Source organism: Anomalospiza imberbis, chromosome 6 (assembly GCF_031753505.1).
Source record: "Anomalospiza imberbis isolate Cuckoo-Finch-1a 21T00152 chromosome 6, ASM3175350v1, whole genome shotgun sequence".
NCBI classification, from domain to species: Eukaryota; Metazoa; Chordata; class Aves; order Passeriformes; family Viduidae; genus Anomalospiza; species Anomalospiza imberbis.
This window is the reverse complement of record NC_089686.1, coordinates 10,154,210-10,166,373: the sequence shown is the minus strand read 5'-3', so window position 1 is coordinate 10,166,373 and position 12,164 is coordinate 10,154,210. Positions and strand designations below refer to the sequence as shown.

Here is a 12,164-nt window from a genome sequence, read left to right as displayed (position 1 = left end):
ATTTACAAAACTCTTGGGTTTTTTCCTATGTCTGCATTCACTTGGAGCTGTGGACTTCTATTCTGCTTCAATCTCTTTACATGAAGTTCAATATGATGTTAGGTTACCGATATTCCTGTAGAAATTTGTGTTAGTTTTCGAATAAAACCTCGTGATTACTCCCACTTTTTGAAGCATGCTGTTAGAAAATAATTGGCACTGAAGAACATCAGCCCTCTGGAGTCTTGGGCTGGCATGGGTGAGCTGCAAGGGAGAGCAGCTACACACTTGACTGCCATGTAGTGTAGTGCATAAAAAGAGAATTCTTTGGTTTTCTGAATACAAGAATATTTGTGCTTCAAGTTTTTTTGTAATAATATTTTATCTTGGAACTGCTTTTAATTAATCTGCTATTTACCAGCTTTGTTCAAAGCAATGTTTTATAGTGCAGAAACATCACCTGTGGCATTTTTAGTATTACAGTTAGGAATTTATGTATATCTTACAATAGCCTTTTGCAGAAGCATTTTGAGAGGTGAAAATAATTAAAACTGTTCAGTCATGACTTTGCTTTCATTTCTATTTGTTGAATGTCACTCCATATTTCCATTAAGTTGCAGAAGGACAGGGTTTGCTCTGTGTGACAGGCAAAGTTGAAATCTTCAGAAATAGTTACTTAAGCAGAGCCCTCTTCACATGAGTATTGGCAGTGGGGGAGGGACAGACAGGACATGAAACATGACAGCATCCTTAGGATCAGTACACTGTCTCTGGATTTAGGGCAGGGGGTATAATGTCATCCTGCAGCTTGAAACGGGCAGTTGTCCCTCGCCACCATCCTGCTGGGGCGGGCTAGAGATGGAGTGCTTTTATATGGGGAAGATGTGTGTTTTCTGTGATTTTTCTGTTAAATAATCCCTGCACCTTGTGTGTCAGTCAGGATTAACACCGGTGCTTGCATAAAGGGAAGCAGCACAATGGGGTCAGGAAACCCCGTTTGCGTTCTGCCCTGTTAACTTTGGCGAGAGCGTTCAGCGCGTTGCACTGTCCGGGCAGGCTCAGGCTGTGTCTGGGAGTCAGGCAGGGCAGCTCTGCTGGCAGACCCAGGACTGCTGTGCCTCACTTGCCTTGCAGTGATACTTCTGAAGGGCTGAGGGGTGGCCTTGTCTTCCCTTCTCTCCTTAGAACTTGCTCCTTGCTGGTGTAGTTGGATAACATGGTTTTTGCACAGTATAAACAGCTGACTTTGCACCTGTGAGCTGCTGTTGTGGCACAGTAATTCTTGGGCTTTGACAATGTACTGAAGAATGCTGAATTCATACCAGCAATATACTGCAGTGGTATATACTTCTGAAGGTGTTCTGGTGGGATTCACAAAAATTTGGAGCTGTACTTCTTGTGAAGGGAGTGACAGATGTGTGAGAGGTACTGGTCAGCAGGAAGCTGCGTGGGCTCTCAATGCTCTTCTGACCCCAAAAGTCTGCAGACCACAGGGCTAGGGTCACTTCTTTCCTGAGCTGTCCAGAGTTCTTCCTGGGTGTTTTCAGGTTTTTGAGGGTTGATTTGTTTGGGAGGGGTGTTAAGCAGGCATTTAACTCTTCCCTTCAATAAGTGCTTATTTCATGAACTTCATTGATAATGTTTAATAATGTTTGTCCTTTGTGTTTAAATGACTATATCAAAATCATCAGTCATTAAGGAGAACGGTTGTTTATTAGTGATTTCATTAACTTATTTCACGTTTTATGTTCATTTCAGCTCTTTAGAGAAGTAAGAATAATGAAGATCTTAAATCATCCAAATATAGGTATCTTGTTTCTTTCACATAATTTCCATTTCTGGAGAAGTTTCAGCTTTTTCACTGTTGAAATTGTTGTGGCATGAGGTTAAAAGATTATTTTGCACTGGAGTGTGAATTTACTCTAAGATAGCAGTAATAAATGGTATTTCAGAACTGTGTGTTTAAAAAAATAAAATAAACATTGTGACCCCTTTGCACAGAACTGTTATTTGCACAGCTAACTGATAAAGTTGCTCCTTTTGAGTATAGTATTGATTTCTGACTGAAGTCAGGCTCTCATTAAAAATTAGCATATACACCAAAACCAGGAAGTGGTCAAGTATTTTTTCAAGTTTGTACATTTAAATGATGTGGTAGTCCTATGGGACTGTCAGCAGGCTGGTGACTGATGTGTCACCACGTGTGTCGGTTCAGTGCACATGCGTGGCTGTTGCTGATGCTCAAATCTGTGCATGTTCTGCTTAGTTCAGTTATGTTCCCATGTAAAAGAAGCAGAGTATTGTTCCTTGAGAACATGTTGTTCTGTATGAGTTGACCAAATGTGTTACAGTATTTTCTACTTAAGAACATTGGACAGAAAGCTTCTTTAGAGTAAATAGTCTGATAGTGGCAGGCAAACAGTTTGGGTATTTTTCCCTCGCGGAATTCTGTGGGGTGTTAACATAATGCTTCTGCAGCTAGTTAACTGATGACTAAATGTCTTTCTTTTCTAGTGAAGCTATTTGAAGTCATTGAAACTGAAAAAACTCTCTATTTAATAATGGAATATGCAAGTGGGGGTAAGTACCCTTTTGCTGCAATAACACACGTTAACAAATTGCCAAGTGAGAGAAAGCACTGGTCTTCTTGAAAGTTTTTCTTGCTTTTTCGGCAAATATTTATGTCAAGGTAGTGTAAAATATTAAGCAAAATCTTTAATATTCACTGGGACTTGTTTGGTCAACATAAATAATAAATGTAACTTGTAAAACCAGCTTCTAAATTGACTACAACTTAGTAACATTTGCTTTTTTTCCACAACTCAAATTAATTTGGAATCTTATCTTGGCCACTGATTGTTCCTGCCAGTAACAAATACTAATGTTTTCAATTTACTGTATTCAGTTCCCTACCTCTGGTGTCCTGTTTTGTATAAGATATTTGGTAAAATCATGTTCAGATGAAACATTTCTGTGTTTAATTGTTGCTTTCAAAAGCATGAGCACTGCTACTTCTGTTTTTAGATGTTGATGACATCTTACATATCTTAATCACAGGCCTTCTACTGTCACGAATTGTTAGGCTTAGCCTTATGCCATTTTAGAAGGGGCTTAAATGCTCTTTCTGATTCTACAGGGGATGGAAAAATGCACATTGTGCAGTGTCAGATATTTTCACCAGAGCCAGAATTAAAGTATTCAGGCTTAAGTTACTTCTTGCTGGCTAGAACTTAATGTCATTCAGCTTGTCAGTGTGACCCTTGAGCACAAGCATCTGGGAATCTCAAACAGTTGAGGCTTTTCTTTAGGTTTAGGAAGGAGGTAGGCTTTTTTCAGAGAAAATCAGCATTGAATTCAGACTCTTACATTAGAGTATGTGAAGTTTAATCAATTGCTACAAATAAAGCAAGATTCTCTACCCACCTATGCTTTCTGCCAGCAGCTTCCTAAATGCTCAGCCAAGTTTTGCTTAAACAGGACCAGGGTGGGTATTATACCATTAAAATATGGACTAGTACAGGTGTTTGGGGAGACATCTCTGTGTTGTTTGATAGCACTAGACTTAAAAGTGAAGTCTTATTGCCATCTAGTGATTGGCTTCTACGAGGTAGAAAGGCCAGTGGTTCTCTAAAGGAGTGAGGACCTTTCCTAGGGTGATGAGGGAGAGGTAAGTACTGTACTGGTCTAAAAGGCCAAGAGCAGTACCTTTTGATGTGCCATGCTGTGCAAGACAGGAGTGGCTGGTAATCACAGTGGCAGGCATCAGTTTCCCTATTTTCTCTTTATCAAGGTAGAGGTCATCCTGATGCACATGAACTCTGGCTGCAGGATGAAAGACATTATTGCTACAGCTGCAACACTTCACATGAATTTGGGATAATTCTTTCCCTGGTGTCTTTTTCCCTGAATTATGAAGAAGTGTTCAGGTTTGCTGCTTCAAGGTTTTTTAAGAAACAGCTGTGAAATACAGCTGGGAGAGCTATCTGAGTTGAGTATTAAAGAATATACTGCAAAGGGAAGAGTATTTTATGGGAAGTCCTGACATGCCCTCAGATAGCTCAGTGGTGGCTTTTCCTGCAGTGTGACTCCTTTTTTATTGCAATCTGGTGGAGTTGCATCTTTTAAAAAAATAAATATGATATTACTCAGCTCTTCCCTTGTGAGGTGGCTGTCTACAAAACCATGTTTCCTTGCTCAGTAGGGAATGTTTAAATATTTGAACCACTTCTGAAGTTTTTATGGCTTTTTTTATACTAGTGAGGACTTTTTAAAACTGTGTTGTTATTATTCTGTGTTTGTAGTTCTTATGTACATGACTGTTGGTTTCTAGTAAAGAAAATCTGCCATGCTTTCACAGACATGTCAGTGTTTCATTGGCCAGTGGCCTGCACCTAAAGCTCAAACATTGTAGTCTGTACTGACGTGCTCTGAAATGACTGCTTTGATTAAAGAGGGGAAAAACTGAGACACAGTAGATCCTCAGTAATCTTTAGTCATCCACAGCTGTACAACAGTGGCCTTGTTCAGTGTATTTTACAGGTATGATGGTTGTGTGAGGGATTATATCATTGTGTCCTGCTGTGCTCATTCTTGTGGCCCTCCTTGTGGGTACCTCTTCCAAGCCTAGGTTAAAGCTAAGGTTTTTGATTTTGTTTAGAACCATTTTATACACATGCACAAATAAAAATTCTAGTGTTGGTATGATAACACTTAGAAATATCATCAACTGTTCTCATATATGAGGCTTTTTTTTTTCTGAAGCAAAAGAAAGTCTTGTGAGAAAGTCTGTGAAGGGGTAGATATCATCTTTGTTTACAAAACAGAAGTATGCTGCTCAGTTTCTATCCTAAGTAATTGGAAGGAAATGGTTTCCTTTGTGTATATCCAGTCACTCATTATTTTCTTGTAAAAGAGATGATGGTGTAGTAAATTGCACAGCAGTTGTGCCTTGTTCTCTTGAGCTCTCCTGTAATCATAAACTTGAAGTACAGTAATTCCAGTGAAGCTGCTGTGGGCAACTGCTGGAGAAGAACCTCTACATTCTGAAATTGGCATTAATGTATCTTGTTATTGAATTGTAGGGGAGGTGTTTGACTATCTGGTTGCACATGGAAGAATGAAGGAAAAGGAAGCTAGAGCTAAATTTAGACAGGTATGTATAACATTCCTGGATGTCAGCTTTCCCCTCACCCCTGTTTTTAATGCTGAAATGAGTAAAACAGCTGTCCTTTGCATTTGACTTACAGCAGTGTTCAGCATGTTGTGGGCTTGTAGCTCTGAGTAAGAAAAAACTTATGTCACAGCAGTGCTTTGAAGGAGTCAGTAGTCTGTTCAGTGGTGCTGGTTTCCTTAGTGCTGAGTGCCAGGGTGTCCAAGAGTGCCAGAGCACAGAGACTGCTTGGTTTGGAAGTGAATTCCATTCCAAAATGCATTTCCTCTGGGCTGATTTCATATGTCCTTAGCTCAGCAGGTCTGTAACATTTTGGAAGTTGTTCAAATGTAGCAGGCTACTAACAGGCCAGTTTCAAAATGCAGACGGTGCATGTAGTAGGGATCCATTCACATTCATCTGCTTACATGAGAAGATACTGTTTAATAGTTGTTCTAAAAAGTCACAGAAAAGCAATGTCTAGACTTGTTAGTTTAGCTTTCTTTATGATGAATAAGCTAGTCCTGCCAAGATGTTGGAATTTCATTGATCTGCAAAAAGCATTTCCATTCTACAGTCAAGCAGTACTGCACATAACCAGATATTTTTGCATAACTAATTTAAATCCAAATGTCTGCTCTTGTAGCATCTAGCGTTTCAGATCTGACCAGTCTTACACACTTCTTTTCTGCTCTTGTGCTGAAATTTGTAAATGCCTATTCCCTTTGGTCACTTGGATAGCCTCGGTAATGTTGTAAAAAATAATAAATGTCAAAATTCTGCTCCAGCTTAATGGCACTTGAAAATAATGAGTGGAGACAAGAGTGTTTTTTTGAATGATACGTAGGGGTTTTGAACTGCTGGATCATGGCAGTGATGTGTCAGTCTGTGTTGGAAGGGGAGGCTCTGATGGTTTCACTTTTAAAGCATAGTCATACATAAAAGAAATTTGATGTAAGATATGAGACTTCCAGGAACTAAATTAATGATTTTGCTTTGTTTTCTCTCATCTTATTAAATCTTATATTTACCCTTTTTAGTCTTTTGGGGGGAAAAAACCCACACCAAAGCCACCACCACCAAACAAACAAAACATCCCAAAAGCAGCTGTAGACTTCATCTCCCCAGAAGTCATTTGTGATTACTGGAGTTATACAGCTTGACAGTAGGGAAAACTTTTCTTACTCTTCAGCAAAGTCTAACATGTCTTTTTAAAGCTGCTGCCTTCACTTTCATATTCTGGTAGGTAGAGAGTTTTTCTTTGTGATTGAAGGTTTCTGGTTTATGCTTCTGTGTTGTGTTGGGAGTAGAAGTGGTGGGATGTGAAACAGTCATTCCCACTTCAGCCATCTCTTCTAAATCCCTGGCTGTTGCCTTTGTAATGTCACTTGAGCTTCAGAGTAACAACTTGAGAGGATTGACTGTTCTCTCTCAGATGTGAATATTGGAAACTTCTGATATTTGCTCTCAGTCCTCAATTTCTTTCATCAGGAGATAGTGGAAAAAGATCTTGCAGTAATTACATTAAAATTACATGTTTCTTCAATAAATACCTATTTTTTCTAACAATTTCACTCCCCTTTAAGTAAAAATGTACAGAAACAGGTCAAACATGTTTTACAGGTACACTTAGTGCTTAATTGTATGGGATAATGTGGGTAGTACAGGATATATGTAGCTTCATTTTCAAAAAGAAGTGTGGAGGAAAAGAATTTAAAAGGGAGTTACCTGCTGAGCTGGGTATTTGACCTATCAATATTTTGGTTTATGTACTTTCAGCCTGATGATTTTTTGAGTTGGTTTGTTGGGTTTTTTTTGGTATTTCAGTAGGCTAAATGCTGTTTATAAAGATACATAGATGGCCTCACTTGTATGCACTGGAATACACTTTTCAGTTTCTTCATGCAAGTCTGCTGGTGCAGACTGCTGTGCTCTGTCCTCCCCCAAGAGCTGATTTCCTGGCTGCTGAGCTCAACCAGTTTTAGAGGACCTTGATCTCAAAGAAGGGAGGTTCTTGAAAGCTTCAAAAGCCTGGGAAAAAAGAGAGAAGCCTAGAAATAACCAGAGGAGAGAAACTGTAGCACAAGCTGATTGGGCTTAGCTAGAGAGAAAACCATTCATGCTGGATGAAAGTCAGGTAACTTTGATCAGAGCTTGGCATTTTATTAGATGCTAAAGCTCAGGCTGAGGGATAGTGTCAAAGGAAACAAGGAAACTAGATCTTGCTGGGTTCACAGATCGTGAAACTATTCATTTCACCTTACTGTAGTCCTGGAGTAGCTTTGTATTGCTTTTGGTCATTGTTGGAGGAAGAATGCACTCTGCAGACCTTTTATCTGATGCAGTGCAGCTGTTCTCTGTTAGATAGAGACTTATGACATAATAGTCTTCTTTTTTTTTTAATTTGTTAACTGTTTTAGCAGACAGTGGCTCTTTCTAAACTGAAGAAACAGTTGTGCCATGGTATTGAGATTAGTTCTTACAATAGGTTGTATTATATCTTGTTTTCAGATCATGTTTCTCCTTTCAGTAGATGTGACTTCTGGATCAAACACTTGTGTTTTGTCTGAGGAGACACTTCCTCTCTAGCAGGCAAAAAGCAGAATTTGGTAATTCTCCCTTCTTTGCTTGTTAAAGATAAAAAGGAACTATTTTTTAGTCCATTTTGTTAAACATAAGTAAGGTTTTTAGCAGGAAAATAGAATGTAAAAGACAGTAATCATATTATTTCAGTGGCACTTGACAAGAAACACAGGAGAAGTTACAAAGCCTAAGAATACAACTGTGTTATACATTTCTCCATTTCAAACTCCTTTTGTGTAGCCATGTGTGAGAAATTCAGATTGACAATGTTTTGCATTCTTAATGTCACCTTAATCCTTCTTCCCCATTACAGACTTCCAGGCAGTTCTGGTTCAGTTTCATCCATTTTCCACAGAAAAATCTGATGCAGAGCAGCAAATCCCCTTACATTTATGTGTATTAATACCCTCTCTTTTCTGCAAGCAATAAGATCTGGCCTTCTTCAGTCTTCTCACTGTTTCCCTGCTTAAGCAATTTAGAGTTCTTAACGCTGGTAGATGTCAGGACAGATCTTAGAAAATTATAAAATCCACAAAATACATCTTATTGGTGTGTTCCAGTAAAGCAACAGAATGCTCTTAGCAGTGTGGAAGGGGCCTTGAGAGGTCATTCATCCTTTCGTCATTTAATCCTTTTAGAGAATGGTTCTTCTGCCTAGAGAGAACTTCTCCTTCAAAACCTATATTTATACAGATTTTTAAAATCACTCTTTAGAAAAGTTTTTCAATGTTCCAATTGTTACTTCCGGCAAAAATCTCAGATGCTTTTTCCCCTCTTCACCTGCCAAGTGTCAGAAAATTCCTCAGACAAGAAGGTTAGGAAGTGAGGGAGCTGTCAATGGAAACAGTGATGGAAGGTAGAAGACAAGGGTTTCAGTCTGGAGCAGCCATGCTTTGTGCTATTTTTCATTCAGTTATGTTCTTCAATTATTAATGTCCTACACATTTCATTATTTCACTTCACGTGGATTGGACTCACTTCTGCAGTCTCTGTGCCATCCTGTTGCAATGCAGAGGAGTTCAAAAGCATCTCCAAAGGAAGCTACTGATTGATCATCTGCTCAGCCTTCTGCTCTTAGGCAGGCAGAATAAAGCAGTTCAGGAGTGAGTGGTGATGGTGCTGTGTCTCTGCAATCCTGAATAAAGCCTGAGGTGTTTGTCATGCTGTCAGCACTGGAAGCCCCTGCAGGGTGAGCTTGTGACTGGCACTGAGGTAATGGCAGCAGAGAGAAAAGGAAGGGAAACCAAAAGGATGGGACAAGTGTTGGCATGGGAGCACTTCGGCAGTTTGAGTAACTAAAAAAGGCTGAACTTGGAGTCTGAAAGAGGGAACCAGTACATAAAGGAAAAAGCAAAACCAGAAGGAAGGTGTAGGGAATGGAAATAGTACTTCAACTTTCCACCATCTGCTTTCTAAGGTGACATTTTGCATGTGAGTGATTCAGTATTACAGGGCACAAAGATCACTTTGGTGCTTAAGTTTCAAATATAAAATGTACTGGTGCACCAGTTATTTGACCTACCAAGATCCTACCAACACCTTTCATGTGCTCTAAATGCTGAGGGAGTGAACTGGTGAAGGAGAAAGGCTTGCTCCTTTACCAGTGCAGGGGATCCTTACACTAAACTGGTGATCTGATCAGGAGTTATTTTCTTGTAACAGTAATGCTACCTCATCTTTCTGCTGGGGAAGTCGTCTTAGTCTTGAATGAAGACTGAAGATATATTTATTTAAATATAGTTACTATTTTTATGCGCAATTCCACTTATTTTAAGAAGCCATAACATCTGCCTCAATTCTGACCATGCATGCATGACAAAATGCATTTGACTGCATTTGTGATCATGTAAGAATAAAACTTTATCCAGCTTTTCCATACATGTGAATTTCTGAAGCAATGCTTATGACTCTGAGAAGCAATGTACTATGACACTGCACTCTGTAAACAGCTTATGTGTTTTGCTAGATAAAGCAGGAAAAACTTTATGATATTTGGAAATTGTCATGGAAGAAATTATTCCATTACACTTGAGAGACATAAGAGAGTTTTTCCACTGAGCTTGCTATGGTGTACAAAATACACTAAACCACATGCACATCTCTGTCTGATGCATAGTTGCTTCTCATTGCATATATTTTGACAAACAAGCTGTTTCCCAGTAGTTTCTCAAGTAACCAAAGCCCATTTCTTACCCTTTTCTCTCTGGCATGGCATGAAAAATCACCTTTGGAGAGGGCCTGGAAAAGCTCAGTCTAGGGGGAAAGCTTTTATAGCTGTATACAGTATTGGAATGGAAATACTTCAGTAACCTTTCTGAAAGTCATTGCTTCTACTGGGCTATAATTAGCTCCACAGGAAAAACAAAATCCTCGTTCAAGTATAGGAGAAAGCAAATAGATCAAATAACATTGAAGTTATTCAGCAGCTTTTTCCCAAATATACTGGTCACTGTAGGAGTTGGTTATGTAGCTCTAACTGGATAACTTCATGTCAACTTCAGTAATAAATGTTGAAATCTTTGGTTAAAGCTCCTGCTTTTTTGAGATGTCACTTACATAATTTGGCTTGTTTTCTATCTAGATAGTATCTGCAGTGCAGTATTGCCATCAAAAGCATATTGTTCATAGAGATCTCAAGGTGAGTAGGAAAAAGTGGGTGCAGTGTATGTGTGTCAGCTTCTGTACCTGTGGGTGTGACCTTTATTGTTTATAAAATACAGTTTATACTGAGCTTTCTGATTTATTTATTTATTTACCTATGTTATAGTGAGTCTTGAGAAATATTTGCAGCTTAGAACCATTTAAAATAAAAAGAAGAGGATTTATAAGGCTTTTAAATGCAAATATTTAATGGCTGCTGAAAGATAACCTCTCCCCCAGCGGTCACATTCAGATCTGATGCAGGTCAGTGTTAGCTGAGAATTTTTTTTTTTTAAGTGGTAGTTTGATAGAGATATAACAAGAATTGATGTTGAAGAGAATGAATTACCAGTGGTGATAATGAAACTGAAGTATGGCTTCTTTGTAGCTTGGCATGAAACAGCATATCTCTTCTTTAAACTGTGTCTTTTATATTAATAGTCCTGCTACGTAGTTTGTTCAACTTGTCATAGCTTTGTAACTTTAAAAAAGCAAAAAACAATACCACCACTAAAAAAAAAGAACACTTGAAAACACTTTAAAGGTTATGTTTATTATCAAACTATTGCAAGAATACCACATGCTATCAAGTATTGATAGTGAGACTATATCTTATTTTCATCTGAATAGATCAAAATGTAAGATACATTTCCGTGGAGAAAAACAGATGGTAGCAAGTTTTCAGGCAGTGAAACAGCTCCCATAGTCTGAAGCCATTGTACAGAGATTTTTAAAACAGGATATGCTAATGATTGACTAAAGCACACCTAAAGACCTTGCAAGGGAGGGAATGTTAATGGGTATTTCAGCTTCTCACCTTTTAAGAATGAGTAAAAGCAACCAATAGCATTCTAAATCGTGTTTTATTCACCTACAAACCATTCTTTCTCTTCCAGGCTGAAAATCTATTGCTAGATGCAGATATGAACATTAAAATAGCTGACTTTGGTTTTAGCAATGAGTTTACAGTTGGAAATAAACTGGACACCTTTTGTGGCAGCCCACCATATGCTGCTCCAGAGCTCTTTCAAGGGAAGAAATATGATGGACCTGAAGTAGATGTTTGGAGTTTAGGTGTTATTCTTTATACTCTTGTGAGTGGATCTCTTCCCTTCGATGGACAGAACTTAAAGGTAGACTATGTTGGACATGTTTATCTAATATTTTATCTAATATTTAAGTGGCTTGCTGCTTACAACTTACTGTCTGTTCTTGTTCTGTTACCAAGGAACTTAGAGAAAGAGTGCTAAGGGGAAAATACAGGATTCCTTTCTACATGTCCACAGACTGTGAAAACCTCCTCAAACGTTTCCTGGTGCTAAACCCAACAAAAAGAGGCACTCTAGAGGTAATTGCACAAATGAGGTGCATCAGAAGGCTCAACATATTTTGCAAACCGCATTTTTGAGCTGTAACTCATTATTTCTATACTGTTCCTGTGCATATTTGGGGTGGGCTTTGGAGGTGGGATTGTTGGTGAAAGCACATGACTCTTCAAATATATTGTTTACTGGGGTTGTAATACACCTGACTCCAGGTTACTTTCAAAATCAGTGTGTCCCTACGCTTTCTATGTCATGTAACTTTTCTTGGTGGTGTGCTTGTGGATTTCTGCATTAATGGATGATCCACCACATTGTTTTCCACATTTTCAGTTGTGAACTGAAGGTATTGGCTCTTGTAATTGCCTTTTGCCTGCCTTTTGTACCCTCATGGAGGAGTAAAGACCAAAACAGGGCTCCCATGGACTTCTGTTGGTGGAGCTTGGAATTCCAAGCCATGTCAAAGTTCTCACACTGCTCCTGGTCTGCAT

At 38.8% G+C, this 12,164-nt stretch overlaps 1 protein-coding gene across 14 annotated transcripts in view; it reads left to right on the top strand.

Moving 5' to 3' along the window:
- Positions 1–12,164, top strand: part of MARK3 (microtubule affinity regulating kinase 3) — a 61,153-nt gene that overhangs the window by 24,359 nt on the left and 24,630 nt on the right. For all 14 annotated transcript variants that reach the window (XM_068192321.1, XM_068192322.1, XM_068192319.1 and 11 more), the window contains 6 exons: positions 1,738–1,786; positions 2,494–2,559; positions 5,061–5,131; positions 10,293–10,349; positions 11,248–11,484; positions 11,580–11,699. In XM_068192321.1, the coding sequence (XP_068048422.1) occupies positions 1,738–1,786; positions 2,494–2,559; positions 5,061–5,131; positions 10,293–10,349; positions 11,248–11,484; positions 11,580–11,699 (600 nt within the window). The remainder of the gene's footprint in view (positions 1–1,737; positions 1,787–2,493; positions 2,560–5,060; positions 5,132–10,292; positions 10,350–11,247; positions 11,485–11,579; positions 11,700–12,164) is intronic.